Source organism: Melanostigma gelatinosum, assembly GCF_949748355.1.
Source record: "Melanostigma gelatinosum genome assembly, chromosome: 20".
Lineage (NCBI taxonomy): Eukaryota > Metazoa > Chordata > Actinopteri > Perciformes > Zoarcidae > Melanostigma > Melanostigma gelatinosum.
Genome location: NC_136653.1, coordinates 18,380,118 through 18,397,343, shown reverse-complemented (window position 1 = coordinate 18,397,343; position 17,226 = coordinate 18,380,118). Strand labels below are relative to the sequence as shown.

Here is a 17,226-nt window from a genome sequence, read left to right as displayed (position 1 = left end):
TAAAGTCTATTAAAGGTAGAGCTGGTCCCACCTGCAGAGCGAGGGGTTTCCAGCGCATGTTCTTCAGCAGAGCAGGGGCGGAGCTCAGCGTGCTCTGTGGACGCTTCTTCAGGGTCAGGGACACGACGCCTTTATCGGCCCTCAGCGAGCCGACCAGGTTACGCAACTGCCAGCCCACCTGAGGACGGGAGAGGACAGGGTCAAAGCGTCCAGTTATCATCATCTGGATCAGTGACCAAAACAGTCCCAGCATTGTATTTATATTCTGCCCGTCGTTTGAATTCTTTCCACGTCGTGATTGGATCTTGTTGAGCCTTCTGTGCGAGGCAAGTGGGTGTGGAGGTGGTAAGTCTATCTATAGAGCTTTCGTGTGATGTAACCTGCCCTCAATTTGGGAAAAAAATGCATCTTATCATGTACACATCTTCTTTTTTAGTCACTGTTTCCACAAAACCATGCCAAAACTTTGTATTTTCGGGATATTTGTGAACAAAAACAACACACAAAAATAAAAATGGCTGCTTCACGCTCACCAGAACCATGTTTTTCTTGTTTTTCACAGTTATTTTTCTTGGACCATTTGTGCTATGATGGAGAGAAATGCTTTCTCAATAAGGCAGACATGCTATCTTAATTGCATTTCCCGGACTGACCCTAGATCTGATCATAATTCAAGAGGAGTTGCGGAGAAGGTTGAAGGGTCTGATTACGCTCATTGCCATGCATGCTGTGTGTAAGTTGCGCCTTGGAAAAGCGAGGGCACAATCTACAGAAAGATGTAAACAGACGGGTCGCCCTACCACAAAAATTCAAGACCCATAATTGCAGAGCTATATCTTTCTGAAAAGAGCTTAAAGAAATGTAACTGCAGCATGAGAGCGATTGAGCCAAAACAGGGAAGTTGTGGCCTTAAAGAAATGAAACAATTAGCTGAAATACACTAAAACAGGCAATGATTTTTGAATTCATCATTATTAAACATTGTCATTGAATCCATTGTTATCGTAAAAATATTAATTAGAGCAGCCATCTGAAAAACTGGCGTCATTAAAATCATAATATGATCATTTGACAAATGTTTTTTTCATGGAGGTTGAATTTCTTTGTTGTATACAGTATGTGGATGTACAGGTTTTAAAAAGAAGGAATGGTCCTTTAACATGCATTTAACCCATGTCGTTATCCAGTTAAGATATCACTCTTTATGTCAATAAAAATAGATTTGAGTCCGCTTTCAAACAAAACACACAATAATAAACCCACCACAGTCTGGTGATTGACTTGTATGACTTCATCTCCTGCATGGATCTTCTTACAGCGGTCTGCTGGAGACTACAGAGACAGAAGAGAAACAGACGACTGTGAATCGATCCGAGTTCATTGATCGCTGCATTCCGGAGCGGTCGAGTTGCCCGACAAACTTCGACACGCTGCGGAAGGAAAGCGTCGCAGAGGCTTCACTATGGAATCTGATACGCCGTTACGGATCCAGATGGCGTCAGTTCTGTAGAGTAAGAATAGCTTTTCTATAATATTCAACGCCCCGGGGCGGGAAATACACTTCAGAGTTGTTTGTGGAGCGTAGTTGCTTTTATTACAGATAAAACTGACTGCTTGGCTGTAGTTTATGAGAAACTTACCCCTTCAGTGGTTCCTGTGATCACGTGGAGGCCGTCGTAGGTTGATTTGATGTACATTCCCTGAAGGACAGAGGGAAGGAAGAGGCCTTTGTTTAGCTCTTAGATACAGTATTACACTGAGTCCCTCAGGTTTATCTTTCAACAACTAACTTAAAGCTTAAAAAGTTACAACTCAAATATGTCTTTTCACCGTCAGTTGGCCGAGAAGCCAGAAACACGACAGATTTTATTGGCAGCATAATTCACTTTCACATCCTGCACCTACAACCTGAACAGATGAGCAGCAGAATGTATGAAATGTTCATTCTAAATATCTGACACTTTCATTTAACAGCTGTAGCCTTCTGTCCTTGAATACAAAGAGTAGTCCTCAAATAGTTCAGATTAAAATGTCAACAGCCACACTTTACTGAATTCGCATTAATTAGCTGCAGCTGATGTAATATGCTGTCGGTGATGTCTGTCATTTAAAATGAAAAGCTGCTACCTACATGGTTCCCATTGCTCTTTGCTCAGAAGCAGTGAGGAGACCTGAAAGGTTTGATATGAGATGTGTTAGCGGCGGAGCTTAACACATCGAGATATCTCGCCAACCGGGAACCCGATCCAAATTGGAACCGGCTAATCTCTATCTGACAGTGTTATAAGTCTTCAATTTAAGCAATAACACCTTTATCAGGCACTAACATTCAGTCCCAAACCGTGAAATGTGTTTGTTTGGTTTGTTTGGTTTGTTTCTAGGAAATGTTGTCCGCGCTTTTCGTTTGTGGGGATTACATGTGGATGTGATTACAACTTTACGGAATCACACACACAGCCTCACTCTCACACATGTAATCACATTGTTTACAGAAAAAGTAGGAGAGAGTAAGAAAGGGAGGTTGTATTGAACCTTGAAGAAAAATAATTGTTGCAGGCTCCTTTAAGTACAATAAACACACAAAAACATGCTGTTATACGCATAGAATGATTTGCAAAATACAGATAAATATAACCTGAAATACCAACATGCACACAAACAAAACAGAGGATGACAGTACTCACACACACACACACACACACACATTATTACCAGGCCTTCGGAGGGTTTGATGCTGGTGAGGTGAACCAGTTCGAGGTGGGCTGACTGAGAAACCAGCGGGTCGGATGACACACACACAATGTGCTCACACACCTCCGACAGAGTCTTGCACTACCAGAGAAGAAGAAGAAGAAAATGTAAGCGGACGAGCAACAACACACAGAGCTTTAAAAACAAACAGAAATAAAACAGGTTCAGCAGCGGCGATTTAGTAAGAAAACAGAGCTGAGAACAAAAGACAAAGATGAACAACCTGCACCTTTTGTCTGTCAGAAACAAACTGTGGCTTTTGTTTTATTATTGGAGGATTTCTCTTCGGCTTTACTGAGAAAATAAACGTATGTTTCCTCATCTAAATACAGTGGCTCCGTACTCGAGGCTGCCGCTATTAACATATGCTGTTGTTAATTTCTGGAGCTTCCTGTAAAGGGTCAGTTCACCGACATTACAAAAAAACAGAACATATTTTCTCACTTGCCTTAACCCAAGATATTTGGGATTTTTGCTCCATGAGCATCACCAATTTGAATTCTCTTCCAATCTTCACATATTTAAAGATGAGATTTTGCTGAATATCTTTGGCCACCCTGAATCTGGACTGCCTTCTCCAGCACCACAGCACAGAGGAGTCAGCGTCATAGACCTCTTTCACAGCACACAGCAGGACAAGTGGAACTAATGACATTAACAATGGCTCCGCAAAGCAATGCAGCAATTAGTGATTGTATTAGTAACACATGTGTTTGACAAGTCAAAATGACTGCTGTGCAGATGGTTCATTAAACTGACGCAGTGGAACACGGACATTTCTTTTCTGGAAGGAGAATTTTTCAAGACGTGGTTTGGAGGCTAAAATGTCAGTGTTGAATATCTAAAATATGTTTTTTGCAAAAAAACTAGCAGCACAGCTGTAAGATGTGTTTGTGTAATTTGATTTCATTTGTCTTTTAAAGGAATTAAAATTTTGGGAAATGGGTTCATTTGCCATCTTGCCAAAAGTTCAACAAGAAGATCGATACCATGATGTGGAGGTTTTTAATTTTCTTTGCATTCTGCTGATATTGTGTGGATTCAGCAGTAAGTGTGGCGATCGAGCCGGGAGGCGGTTAGCCTAGCTTAGCATAAAGACTGAAAGCAGCTAGCGTGGGTCTTTGAAACTTCTAAATTAACAAATTTTATTCAGTTTTCTTTAAGAAGAAAATCCAAAAAAATTTGGTCAATAACTTTCTGTTATTGGTGGATTGTTTAACTTTGGACAGAGCCAGTGTGGATGTTTCCCCTGCTTCCTGTCTTTATGCTAAGCTAAGCTAATCCCTTCCTGTCTGGAGCCCCATGCATGATATCAATCTTCTCATCTAACGTTCTGCAAGAAAGCCCATATTGCTTGACCATTACCTCAACATACGACAAGATGTACCGTTGAGATTCACGAGATCCAGTTGGCGGTGGAGCGGCTGCGTTTGTGGTGTAGTGTATGAGTGAGGGAATACCAGATCTTAAAAAATAAAAAGCGTTCCATCAACGCAGAGCAAATGAGCGACAACTGAGGAAGCAGGACTCACCACATGAAGGATTTTATTCTCCGTCTCAAACACCGTACAGTCCTGAGGGAAAAGCAGAATTTAATGTGGCGCGAGCAGAACATCCTGTCTTGCAAACGCTCACAAAAAAGAACACACACACACACACACACACACACACACACTGTGTAACTGCTCTGTATACTGTCTGAACCCTACACCTGCACACTCTATACCCTCGCAGATAGAAAAACAAACAAACAAAAAACACACACACACACCTACGCAAACAGACACATTTATTTACACACACATCAGTCATGGAGAAGACAGACTGCAAACGTAAATAGCAAAGAATCGAGTCTCGCTCGAGGATGCGGAGAGTCTGAGGCTGCTGCATCCCACCCACACACACCGCTCTTAGGGGGATATGACAACCGTGGAAGAATAAGAGCCTTCAAAACACACACACACACACACACACACACAAACAGTTACACACACCTGCTGTACAATGGTGGTGAGCTCCAGGCAGAGCTGAATGACATTATTTCGGGTTACTGAGTAGTCTGCCACTGCAGCAAAGGGAGACCTGGGAGGAACAGATAACACAGCAGTATGTCTTATGATGTTCCTGCTGCATTGCATGATGCACAGAGGAGACGGACGGGAGCATTGTTAGCGAGACGGGTACTTTGTTGGCGCACAAACACGGGCACACACATTCGTAGGACGCAGTTTTATGACTCACTCACGGGGGAATAATTAACGTTTTAAATCAGACACACTTGCAGTAAAACTAAGGTGGAGTAGCAACAGAAAGAAAACGATGAAGATGTCATTTCACTTGTTTGTTTGTGTTGTTTATGCTATAATCTTTATACAATGTAAGAGTTAATCAGACAACGTGTGGCATATACATAAAGAACAAATGACTGTCTTAAATAATTAACCGATCAAAATTGCAAGTGACTGACTTGTCTGTGGTTGAACTCGTCAATTAATCAACTAATTATTGTAATATAATAATATAAACACCTCTCAAATCATGAGTGCAACCTGTAGCTGACTTTGAAGGGTCAAGACAGTGAACCGAAGTTAAAGCCAATGTGTGGATTTGTTGCGATGCTGCCAGTGGAACCATAACGGGAGGTGATCAATAAATGGATGTTGCTGTCAAAACTGACCTCCGTGAGAATGAATGGGCCTCCACAACCTCATTCATAAAGCTCTTGCTTGATGCCACACTGCAATGAAGAGCAGTGTGCACAATGCTCAACTACAAGCATGTTTCTTCCTCTATGAACATGGAAGTGCTGCACAGGCTCAACCGTGAACCTCCACTGCTACAATTACTCAAAAATGACTCGTGAAATGTCCAATATTGTCTTTCAATAGCATGTAAAAAAATGAGACATGTGCCGCTAATGCCAAATGTGAAACGTTCCAGACCACTGAGGCAACTTAAAGAGTTTGAAGCTGGTCTGTGGGTGATAGCTCTGTTGTGACCAATAAGAGAAAAGCATCCAACTGATGCTTTTCCAACTGGCGCTGACGTCTGGCTTCCTTAAAGTGGAGATTCAACAGGAATGTTCTTCCACAGAGGAAAAGGGGGACACGACTTGAGTGGACGGATGACTGAAGCTGCATTTGAGAAATAAATAGGCCACAGTTTAGGCTGTCGACTGAAATGAACAGTGTGAGGAGGGTTATTAGGACACATTTATTATGCTGCTTTGCCACTGGCAACATCAACTCCCAAAGTCTCCCACATGTTTGTGTGCATATAGAGTTTCCACCCTGTTTGTCCTGGGAGAAGAGGGTCTTTAAAGACCCGGTTTTTGTGCCACTACGATGTTAATAAATGAGGCCCTCGGCATATTGTCACATAATAGACTATTCAGGTGTGAACAAGGTGTTAACGATAAGGAAACGCGAATGACTGCATTACTGAAAGGAATGAGCAAAATATCATAACGCACGTTCACGCTCAATGACATATATGTAAATGATGTTTGCAACCAATGGCGGAGGACACATGCAGGTCCTTAAGTAAAGTACTATTCCCGCACTGTACAAATACAAGTAATAGTCCTGCATTGAAAATGTGAAAATATGCAACTATAATCAGGAAAATGTACTTAAATAATAAAAAATTGAAAGTACTTAATGCAGAAAGCCCAACATGACACCTCACAATGCTTCAAAATGATTTAAAAAATAAAGATGATCAAAAGGTAAAGCAGCAAATCCTCACATTTATACCATGAGATGTTTTTGCATGAAAAATTACTTCTCAAACATGAATCATATTGATTCATAAACAAATCCTTTCAGCTGTACTTGTACACACTGTGGGCTAGTTTAATTAAGAACAAGGCATCTATATTTATTCATTCCAGATCACATCATTGAAGTGGAGAAAAAACATTTCCCTCTGAGATGTAGCGGAGTAAGTACAAAGTAGTGTGAAAAATACAGTACAAGTACCTCTAATTTATACTTCAGTACAGTACTTGAGTAAACCACTGCATCAGAGTGGTTCAATGAACAACAGAAGCACACACACACACACAAAGACAAACACACTCACACACGTATTAAGACATCGTTGTTCTAAAGACCCAGATTAAAATTCGGCAACAGCTCGAGTGTATAGTGTATCTGTGGAATGTGTATGTGTGTGTGTGTGTGTGTGTGTGTGTGTGTGTGTGTGTGTGTGTGAGATTTGGGTCATCAGTATTGAGGTTGTGTGCTATATATACGCAGGACCTAAGGCTCAGACTGTTTGCTAACCGTCAGGCTCCAACCCTGCACCCCCCCTGAGAAAACACTCAGATGAAACTATGACAAAGGTACAAAAAACTCAAAAGTCAAAGTAACTAGTAACTAGTAACTAGTAACTAGTAACTAGTAACGCCAGGTGTTAAATAAATAAATGTAGAGGAATGAAAAACAAACAATTTTTCTCGGAAATCTGAAGTATAATGGAATAGAAGTATCATGTAACATGAAGTGGAAACACTCCGGTAATGCACCTCAAACTTCTAATTAAGTAGTAAATGTACCTAAACTATCATCACATTGTCAATAGATGATATCTATTCTCTCAATAGTACTCTGTCCCCGTATTTGGATCCAGATTTAAAGTCTGCATCATTGCATTGGTTAAAAATACAAAAAAAAAAGAAAAGAACCACAACTTCATGTTTACGTTATCAGCGAAATACAACAACTTAAACTCTAGTAGTGGCCATGTTAATAATTCACAGGTGCTTTCAAATGTGCATATGATGAGGAAATGATACGTTCAAAGAAGCAAGAAAATGCAGCAAACTTTTAGTCATCGCGGGAATAATAATTTCACTCTCCTCCCTGACAGATTTAAAGCCTTCTGCACAGGGATGTCTGTGAAAACAGAAAGAGAAAAGTAGATCTTTAAGGATACATTAGGGTATCAGAGGCAGGGAAAAGGTGCTGCTGTACCCACGCTGTCATTTTACACATGAAAAGGTTGCAAAATGTCTTCTCAAGTCATTAGAGAGAAGCTAGAAAATGCTGTGCATTCGCTGCCTGAGCTGCTGTTGCACTTTGCCTGCATTCCCAGAGGGGCGTCCTTGCATAAGTGCGTGTCAGAGTGTGCAGATGTGGGAGTGTGTCTGTAGAACGTGTGTGTTTTTGTGCAGAGCGCGTGGGTGTTTTTCTGTGGGTCAGAGTGAGCCCGTGGACGCGGCTCGGCATGCTTTTTGTGCGTCTAGATGTCCCGAGGACAGATGTGGGTGCCCGGCATTTCAAGAAGCCGATGTCAAAGACCTTTTCGTTCTGCGTCTGACGTGCGTGTCACGGGCAGTAGATCGTGAATAAATGAAGTGACAGAGAGGAGAGCAGAGCGGAGAAACACGGGGAGAGAAAGGTCTGACATTTTTCCTTTGGATAAAAGAAAAAAAAACACTTTGCTCCAAAGATGTCAACAAGCAGCAGCTGCAGGAGAGTTTGTGTTCTGCAAAAAAAACCTTTGCAAGCGCTGGATCAACAGACTCCAACAGAGGGAAGATTTATAACTCTGTAGTTTTCAAATGAAGGCTGCAATTATGATTATTTTACTAATTGTTTGATTGATGGATTGCTCGTTCAGGCTCTGACATGATATAATGTGTTCCGTTCAAAAACCCCAAAGATATTCAGTTTAGTATCATAGAAGAAAATGGAAAATATTCACATTTAAGAACCTGAAAACGGTAAACCTTTGGAGGAAAATGACATAAACTCTACCACGATGTCACTTCACTTGAGAGAGTACTGCTCGTACTGAATGTGAACATATACTTAGAATTATTCTTTTTTCTTTTTTACCTTTCTCTCTTTATCTGAACGTTCTGCTCTCTTTGTACTTTGTCCTCTGAGGAGATTTTGTGATTTGTGATTTTGGGCTGTACAAAGTGAAATTAGTTTGCAGCTGCAACACCTGAATCTTACATGTCATCTCCTCTCATCTTATCTTATCTCATCTGATTCTATCTTATCTCATCTTATTCTATATCATCTCATCTTATTAGATCTTATCTTAAACAATTGAAAGTGGTTGCCTAAATAATTATTAATTTAAGTCTAACTACAGGTGTTTCAACAAACTGCTGGCATCGACATAAAATCCAATATTAACCCTCATACAATAAATTCATCTGAGTTAAAAGGAGCCATTCACTTGTGTTTGTTTGTATCTGGCGTCACACGGTGATGAACCACCACTGGGAGCTGTGTGGGCGTGCAGGGCCGGAAGGGTGGAATACATTTTGACACGTCACAGTAGGAAACGCACATGAACTCGTTGTTAATAAAACCAATGTTTTTCCTGAGAAGTAGTTATCCTGCTGATGTAAAAGAGGTAATAATCTGTATACAGAGTGCATCTCTGAGGCTGCAGCAGAGCATAAACATATCACCTGTCCAGCCAGGCAAGCAGGCTCTTGGCGGCGGTGATGAGGTCGACCACGGAGGTCAGCAGATCGTTGGGGAGCCGCCGAGAGGACCTGCTCTCCGATTGGCTGCTGCGGCGGCGGCCGGAGATGAAGTTCTGCAGGTTTTTGGCCGAGGCGCCGAGTTTGTGAGCCAGAGTCCTGACGCTCTCCGTCTCCAGACCTGAGTTCTACACACACGAGCGCACAAAGATCAGCTGGTCCTCCAGACACTGAACCGCCGTGAATACTAATTATGATCTTATTTGTCAACATGTTTACCGGCTTTTCTTAAGGAGTCTGGTGAATATTAATGACTTATATTACATATTCGTTCGGGAGAAGGTCGCCACACTGACTGCTGTTATTTTAAAACACCTTAACTCTTTGTTCGACGATGTTTATTGTATGCAGGTATTTTCTAAATTTTGTCAGATTATTGATTTGTTTTCATATCACTTTGGCTTATCTGGGTGTAATAACACTGTACAAACGCCCCGTAGACCACAGGTTAACTAGTTATATTTACTAAAGTGCTGTACTTAAGTCAAAGTTTGAGGTAATTGTACTTCACTAAAGTTTCTGCTACCTAATACTTCTACTCAACTACATGTCAGCAGGAAATATTGCAGTTTTTACTGCACTACATTTGACCAAATTAGTTACTTTCCAGATTTATATTAATAATACAAAATATTATCAACAAAGAAATGATGATGGAATACTATTGGGTCAGATAAGAGTCACAAGTATAATGTAAATATGTATATAACAATATATAAAGTAAATTAAATTCGCTCCACCTTTACCTACTGCAACATCAAAGTTATGAACACACATGAAGTACTTTTTTCTTGTACTTAAAGTAGATTTTCACTCTCATACTTTCACTTGAACATGAACAGAGTAATACTACTTTTACTGAATTATAAGATCTGAGAACATCTTTTCCCATACCTTTATTTTGGCATAGTTTGAAGAGGATTTAAGGTGGCATTTTTACATTTTCTTCTCAGTTTGTGATTGTGACGAGTGGGTGTTGCAAGGATGTGCTGCAGCTCGGTGTCAGTTTACTTTGCGCAATCTATCACATTGTGCATTCGCGCAGAACATTGATGCATCCACAGCTGCAGCAGTGCGGATGCTAATGAGGGTTCAGCTTTGCATTGAAACTACAAAACGCACACAAACTCACCAGAGCGCAGAGCAAGTCGACAGCCTCCAGAATGAGCTCCTGGTGTCCGATGCGAGAAACTCCCAGCTCCTCCAGCTCGGCGTGGCTGATCCTCAGCAGCCGCTCCCCGCACACACCTCCGTGCTCGAACACACACACATATTGCTGCAAGCAGTCGTCCAGACCTGAGGCAGACACGTACAGTGATATTAGAGTTACTCACAATACATTCGCTCAGATTTGTTCCAAAATAAACATATTTCAACCTGTTTGACAAATGAACCTGCTGAAGAAAGTGTGAAGAAATGAATTTCAGTAAATGCTGGAAACTGCATCGTAAAATAATCTTTTTAAGAGAATAAATAAACCTGCATACACATTTGCTTTTGCCACCTCATTACCTTTTAAGTTGATGTGACTAACCTGTTAGCAAGCAGCTGCCGATTACACAAACAGAGCAACATCAGCCTTAATTTGGAGTCACTTTTCTGACAACCTGACGGATGTATTTACTCTCCTTTAAGCTCTGATGGGCTTATGTAACTCTTGAGCTGCTGAATTCTCCACTAAAGTCTCGACCGAGCTCGCCGCTAACGTGGCCTGTGGTTTGGTGCCGGTCAAGACGTGTACAGTGGGTTTATCAGAGCAATAAGTCTGAACCGGTAAGCAAACGTTCAGTACACAATTACCTAAAAGAGGCTTAAAGGTTCCACAGTGAACTGCAACCAAGTGATTATTCTCTGTGTTCATCATTTAATGCAACACATTTGACATTTTACAGTCATTTGGGTCATCGCTAGGTAAACATATTGATAAAAACAGCTTTAAAGGAGACAGTTCATGCTCATTTTCAGGTTCACCTGTATTTTGTGTTTCTATTAGAACATGTTTACATTCTTTAATGTTGAGTATTATTCTCATACTGTCTGTCTGTATTCACCATCTGTCCTAAACAGTCTGTTTTAGCACCTATCTGTTTAAGACCCCTTACCGAATAAACTAAGTCTGCTCCGATTGGCTTGTAAAAAAAAATCACATGTTTTCTGATCTAAGCAGCCCAAAAATACTGACCGGGTTGTCTTATATCACCGTTTGTGGGTTGGTAGGCACTCCAATTGTATGTGCACAAGCACTGAAAATGTGAGTTTGTGATGATATGTCCCCTTTAAGGACTCAATTCCCCAAAAAACATTGCCAAATTGAGCTGGAAGAAAAAGCAAGATAGGTCGTTGATCGACTCCTGGAGGTATCTTTTATGAACTATTCTTCTGCAACACTATTATATTGTACATTATGGCCACACTGTTGTTTTAAGGTGTTTATATCTACTGCCTGTAATATTTTTTAATGGCAATTATGAGACTACACATTAGGTCGACAGATATGATGAGCCCTATGCACAGGAGGGGAATCTCATCCCAAAGACATCATCCCTCTTCATGATCCGTCCACAGCCGAGACACACTTGAAAACACTCCCTGATCGATGTCCACACACATCCCCACGATTACGTTACAGGTTTCTGGCCCTGCAGAAGCACTGATCCGCCTTTATTACCACACGTTTCACCTGCGCTTTCCCTCCTCACAGTCAGCCAATAGGGAGGACAGGCTTCCTTTATGGACACATTTTTACTGCTGCGTATTCCCGCTCGTCTCGGATAAAACAGCTGCTGTGTCGTGTTGTTGAGACATTTCAGCTTGTTTGCAGTTTTGTACATTTCAGCCCGACGCTGTTTCAAAACTGCAACAGGATCAGGTACAAGTGTAGAATACCGTTTGTTTTGAGAGACACCCGAGAGCCACAAGAGGCATTTAGTCTTCTTCTGTTTCGTTTTCCTTTTCGTTTTCTTTTTTTAAGAAAGGTTTGAGACCTGTTTTATCATGGCCAAACACCTTTAAAAACTCATAATTGTACTTTAGCTCCCAATGCCAGTGTGTATACATTGTAGCTCATAACTGTAAATCATGTCTTTTCTGACCATTTCCAATGGTTAGTGAACAGATTAGATTAGACTGTACAGCTCAAGACATCATGCGTGTCATGGATTTGGCTATTTTTGTGCATTTTACAACTTGTATGACCTCATGGTTTAAATTAGGGAAGCGTTTGTTAATTCATCTCAAAAAACAAAGTTTGTAAAACTCTGTCCCAATGTAAGTCCACAGCAAAACGTATTTTGGGGCCCCTGGCTTCATGTGACGGACCCAGAAATTTGAATTGTACCATTGACTCCTGTTTCAAACGACAGTGTTGCTCCTTTGTGGAACAGTTCGTACTCAGGTAGAGAAGAGTTGAATCAAAGTAAAGGGTGCAACACAACACAGCCAATACGCTAATTTCCGTTATTTGGGGCTCTCGTCCCCTCAGAGGTCAGCGCTGTCAACACGGTTCGCAAATTTACTCTCCAAAAGGATCCAAAAAGGACCTAAAAGGAAACTCAGTACCTGAATCAAGAGAATGGAACAAAGGAGGTAATAGATGGGTAATTAGGCAGCCACCCAGGTAAGACTTAACTCTCTGTTGGATTGTGTAACGTTCGTGTTGTGAGTGGGAAGGTCTCTCCAGATCTGCGTGTTGTGAGTGGGAAAGTCTCTCCAGATCTGCAAGTGCGTGAGCGTGTAAGTGGGTGGGTGTGTGCTTCATTAATGTGCGTGCTCGTGTGTGTGTGTGTGTGTGTGTGTGTGTTCGTCTGGCCTGGCCAGGTTTGCTGAGTCAAAGGAAAGCAGATCAAGACAGAGCGGCTCAGCTGCAGCCCCTGGCTCCCAAAACAATGACTGTATCCAGCTTCTAACCTCTTAACAAGCAGCCAACTGGCAAACAGGCACGCACGCACACACACACACACGCACACACACACACACACCTCTGAGGAATGAGCATTGATTTCCCCCGCTTCAAGTCCCTGCTTTACAACACACTCATCTATCAAAACCACACTAACAAAGATGGGAGGGAGGAAAAAAACAGGTTGGCAAGAGAAGGGGAGAAAAGAGGAAAAGAAAAAAACCTCATAAGCCAGCTGCTAAATTGCAAACTATCTCTCACACACACACACACACACACACACACACACACACCAATTCCATCTCTCATCAGCGACGAGAAAACAGCATTTGTCGCTTCCTCCCCCTCAGCAGCCACTACATCTGAAGTCTAAATGAAGCGTTCAGTTTCAAAATGCCGTATAACGAGTGAGAATAAAAAAAGATGCCGCAGCCTGAAATCCATCAAAAAATTTCAAAAACACGTCTTTTCATCTCTTTGAAGCACATATAAACAAAGCTTTTATGCTCTACTTGCAATCAACTTTGAATACGAGGCGTCGTCTTTTCACCTTTATCTCATTTTGGAAGGAAACCAGACAAATTGATTTCACTATCTGCACCGCCAATCACTTGAAGTGGATGAGCGATATCTCGGCTGACGGCTCCCACTGACAAGCGTGAAAGCACTTGATGCTAATAAAGACATCAAACCGCTCGGATGTGATTTGTGTGGCTTCCAGTTTTATTGTTAAGGTCCCTTGAGGTACACTTTAAGTGCGCTATTCAACAAGAGGATGGTCTACCGTGTGAGATATGTCTATTTCATGCTACACGCCACAAAATCACCTTGTTTTACGAAAGGACTCTGTGATGATACAACATGTGACAGGGACTGCATCTGTTCCCACCCTCTTCTCAGACCACTGCATAGTATAGTCTCCATAAAATAATCAGGTGAAAGTTAAAATAATCCCCTCATTTCTGTGCATCAAGCGTAGAGCGCGAGGCAGGAGGCGATTAGCGTAGCTTAGCTTAAACACTGAAAGCGGGGGAAACAGCTAGCACGGCGCTGTCTAAAGTTCAGAAATCAACCTGCATCACCTTTAAAACTCACTTCATTAAAAAGTAAGTAGAGTAAGTTATCAACTTTAAAGGTGATAACGTGTCACAACATGGCCAAAAATAAATGATTGAAGGTTTTAATACCCAACATTAAACGAAATCATTAAAACGACTCCATCGGCTATAATAATAAACTGCTGCTTAAATACTAATGAACCATTATAAATAATCCAATATCATTATATGAAATGGATATTCTGCATGAGTACTACACCTTGCTGCTCATACCTCCAAACTTAAGTACGCATTGCAGACAACTCTGCATTTCACAGCCTTCAGGTCATACGTTGTATTTCTGCATTGTTATTTTGCTATTCCCACTAAAGTTAGGCGCCTGAGAACCTTTTTCTTTCCCTCTCACAGCGTGTGCTCATGAGTGTGAATGGCAACTGGTTCCTAATAGACGTGAAGCTGATTAAAACAATGCTGGCTCTCGCAGGCAAAGTGTTACTACGGCTGAAAGAGGCAGAGAAGCAGAAGGGGAGATGTACACTGTGTAGCAAAAGTTCACTGATAATCAGCATCGCTTATCTCTGGCAGTGAGGGAGAGCGTGAATGCCCTGAATACTGATGAGTCAAATTGTGAGCGACATGAGGGAGCGAGCACACACACACACACACACTAAAACACAGCTATACAGTTGTACAGCATAATGACTGCTGCATACGAAGCTGTCCATTACTTTTAGCTTTTCAGCTTGTGTCACTTGTTGAGGTGTTACAGCTGACTCAACATGTATTTTGTTTTTATGTTGTTTTTTTAATTAAAATCATGATTTCTATCTTGTTTGTAATTAGTTGTGCTGCTGGCAACTGCAGAGCATCATCTGGGGAACAAGACACATCTGGTTGGGAATAGCTGGACCTAAAAACTGCTCACAACAAGCTCAGTGCAGATGCCCGCGTGGCCCGTTTCTTGTATAATGGCGTCTGACCTGTACAACCGGGCGCTCATATCTCTGTATGTACAGTATAAGTGTGCATGTGTGTCAGAAAGACAGAGTTCAAGTGTGCGCATGTGTTTGACTGGTACAGAAAAAGTGTGATTCATAGCTGACTCACACACTTAACTCCTACAGAGGCACACTTTTCACAACAGCAGGCGAGCCAAACTCCCACAAAAACACCCTCTCTCTCTCTCTCTCTCTCTCTGCCACACACACACACACACACACACACGCACGTCTAATAAAACTAGATTTTGCGGTGACTTCTGGGATGTTGGAGAGTCCGATAAAAGATCCGGCCCTCCCTGTCGGGTTATGTGTCATCTGTTCCAAGCACTCTTAAGATTCGGTAACAATAAAAATGGAGATGAGTATTCACTGTGTTCTTGTGATTTTCTAAATGCAGGACGTTATGAGCACGGAGGCTTTCAGAGGTGAGTTTATGACCGGAAAGTTGCCCGTTTAAATCACAGTGTTGTGCGGGGTAATTTAGCATGGGGTAAATAAATCAAGCAAATTAAATTCCTCGGTTAATAACAGTTTTTTGTGCTCATGTATTTTCTTGCAGTTCCTGGTTTTAAAAACAGCACAAACCAGATTGTAGCATTTCGTTTAACCCTGCAATGGCAAACCTTTCTCAGTTTCTTTGGGCAATAACAGCAACAAAATACTGATTATGAATTTTGGGTGCAGTTAAGATAACTGTGCGGTTCCTCTCAACACAGTATTTTAGTTTCTTATAAATAAATATAGCATAAAGCCACTTGTTTCTAGCCGGCAAACATCGATTTTACCAGCTGCCATTGTGTCTAGCTAGCTAATGAAGCTAACGTTAGCTCCACGAGTTGGCTAAAAGCAATGTCTTCAGCAATTTTAATGTTTTAAGTGGACTTGTAGAAAGTCACTTGATGGCTACATGATATCCTGCTAAAAAGCAGAGGCTAAAGCTAACGGGCCCCAGGCTAACGGTTCTCACCAGCTGATGACCCGTGTAGAAGACATGCTAAAGAAACAACATTGTGCATTTGTACCGAAACCTCTTTTGAAATGAAGCTCTGGCGTGAGTTCAGTCAGGACTATACTCTTGCATACTTCGGCCTGTATTTTATTCCTCATATATCCTGCCATTCACTCCTCTCACAAATGCTCGATCAGCTGTTCTCTTCAGCTGCTCTATCCAACAGCACAGCGACACACCTAGATTGCTAAATTAACATCCTGCTGCCGTCTCCCCATCATTGCTTGGATTTGTCTCCAATGAGAAGGCATTTAATATTCTTACCTCGACGCCAGTAAATCTGCCTGTTAAGTGCTGCGGCATAGGGTTTCAAATCAGAAGACTACTGAACGCAACATTAAGCGATGCATTTAAAAACACTTAGCTCGCTACAGTATGTAAATGTATCATACTGGAGTGACTTTAACAGGCCCGCCTGGACTCGTTGGCCTCTGAGTGACCGAGAACAGTTCAAACCAAATTCCCCTCACGCACCGCTTGTTTGCTCAGTGTGAAGCAACACCAACAGAGTCTGACTTGTGTGATGCAACCTGGCGAATGTTTTCAGTAATCTAAATCCTCCCGAATCTCGCCAAGTCTCACCTTAAAAAAGAAATAAAGGATCAAGCCCACGGACCTAAAATCACCTGATCCTAAAGGCTGTGACAATCGCTCTGGCAGCCACATGTGCTCGCATGCTGTCACGGCAATTCCTCCGCTCATTTTTAGAGGCTGCCGATCTAATTCATGCAAGGGAAATTAGGTAAAAAAATGTGCCAGGCTTCCACGGGACGTGGGGCAAAGAGAATTCCCAGCATTCTCAGCAAGTTCTCATATTACCATTGATGTGTACCACTCCCATAGTGTTCTAGCCTCAGACGTGCCGATGCAACACTGTCGCCAAATCAACAACGTGCAAAGCTTTTGGCCCCAAACGCCTGTGTGCATATGTGATCCAGGCACTTTATTCTACACACACACACACACACACAGAAATATAGTATATCATGTTTCCCTCTGTC

General features: G+C 41.8%; 1 protein-coding gene across 1 annotated transcript in view; it reads right to left on the bottom strand.

The window, feature by feature from the left end:
* Positions 1–17,226, bottom strand: part of cnksr2a (connector enhancer of kinase suppressor of Ras 2a) — a gene marked incomplete at its 3' end in the record, with an annotated part of 36,223 nt that overhangs the window by 16,915 nt on the left and 2,082 nt on the right. Inside the window, exons 2-9 of the mRNA XM_079292003.1 lie at positions 10,392–10,555; positions 9,185–9,387; positions 4,746–4,833; positions 4,284–4,325; positions 2,713–2,832; positions 1,641–1,700; positions 1,264–1,332; positions 32–178 (exon numbers count right to left, since the gene is read on the bottom strand). Coding sequence (XP_079148129.1) covers positions 32–178; positions 1,264–1,332; positions 1,641–1,700; positions 2,713–2,832; positions 4,284–4,325; positions 4,746–4,833; positions 9,185–9,387; positions 10,392–10,555 — 893 coding nt within the window. The remainder of the gene's footprint in view (positions 1–31; positions 179–1,263; positions 1,333–1,640; positions 1,701–2,712; positions 2,833–4,283; positions 4,326–4,745; positions 4,834–9,184; positions 9,388–10,391; positions 10,556–17,226) is intronic.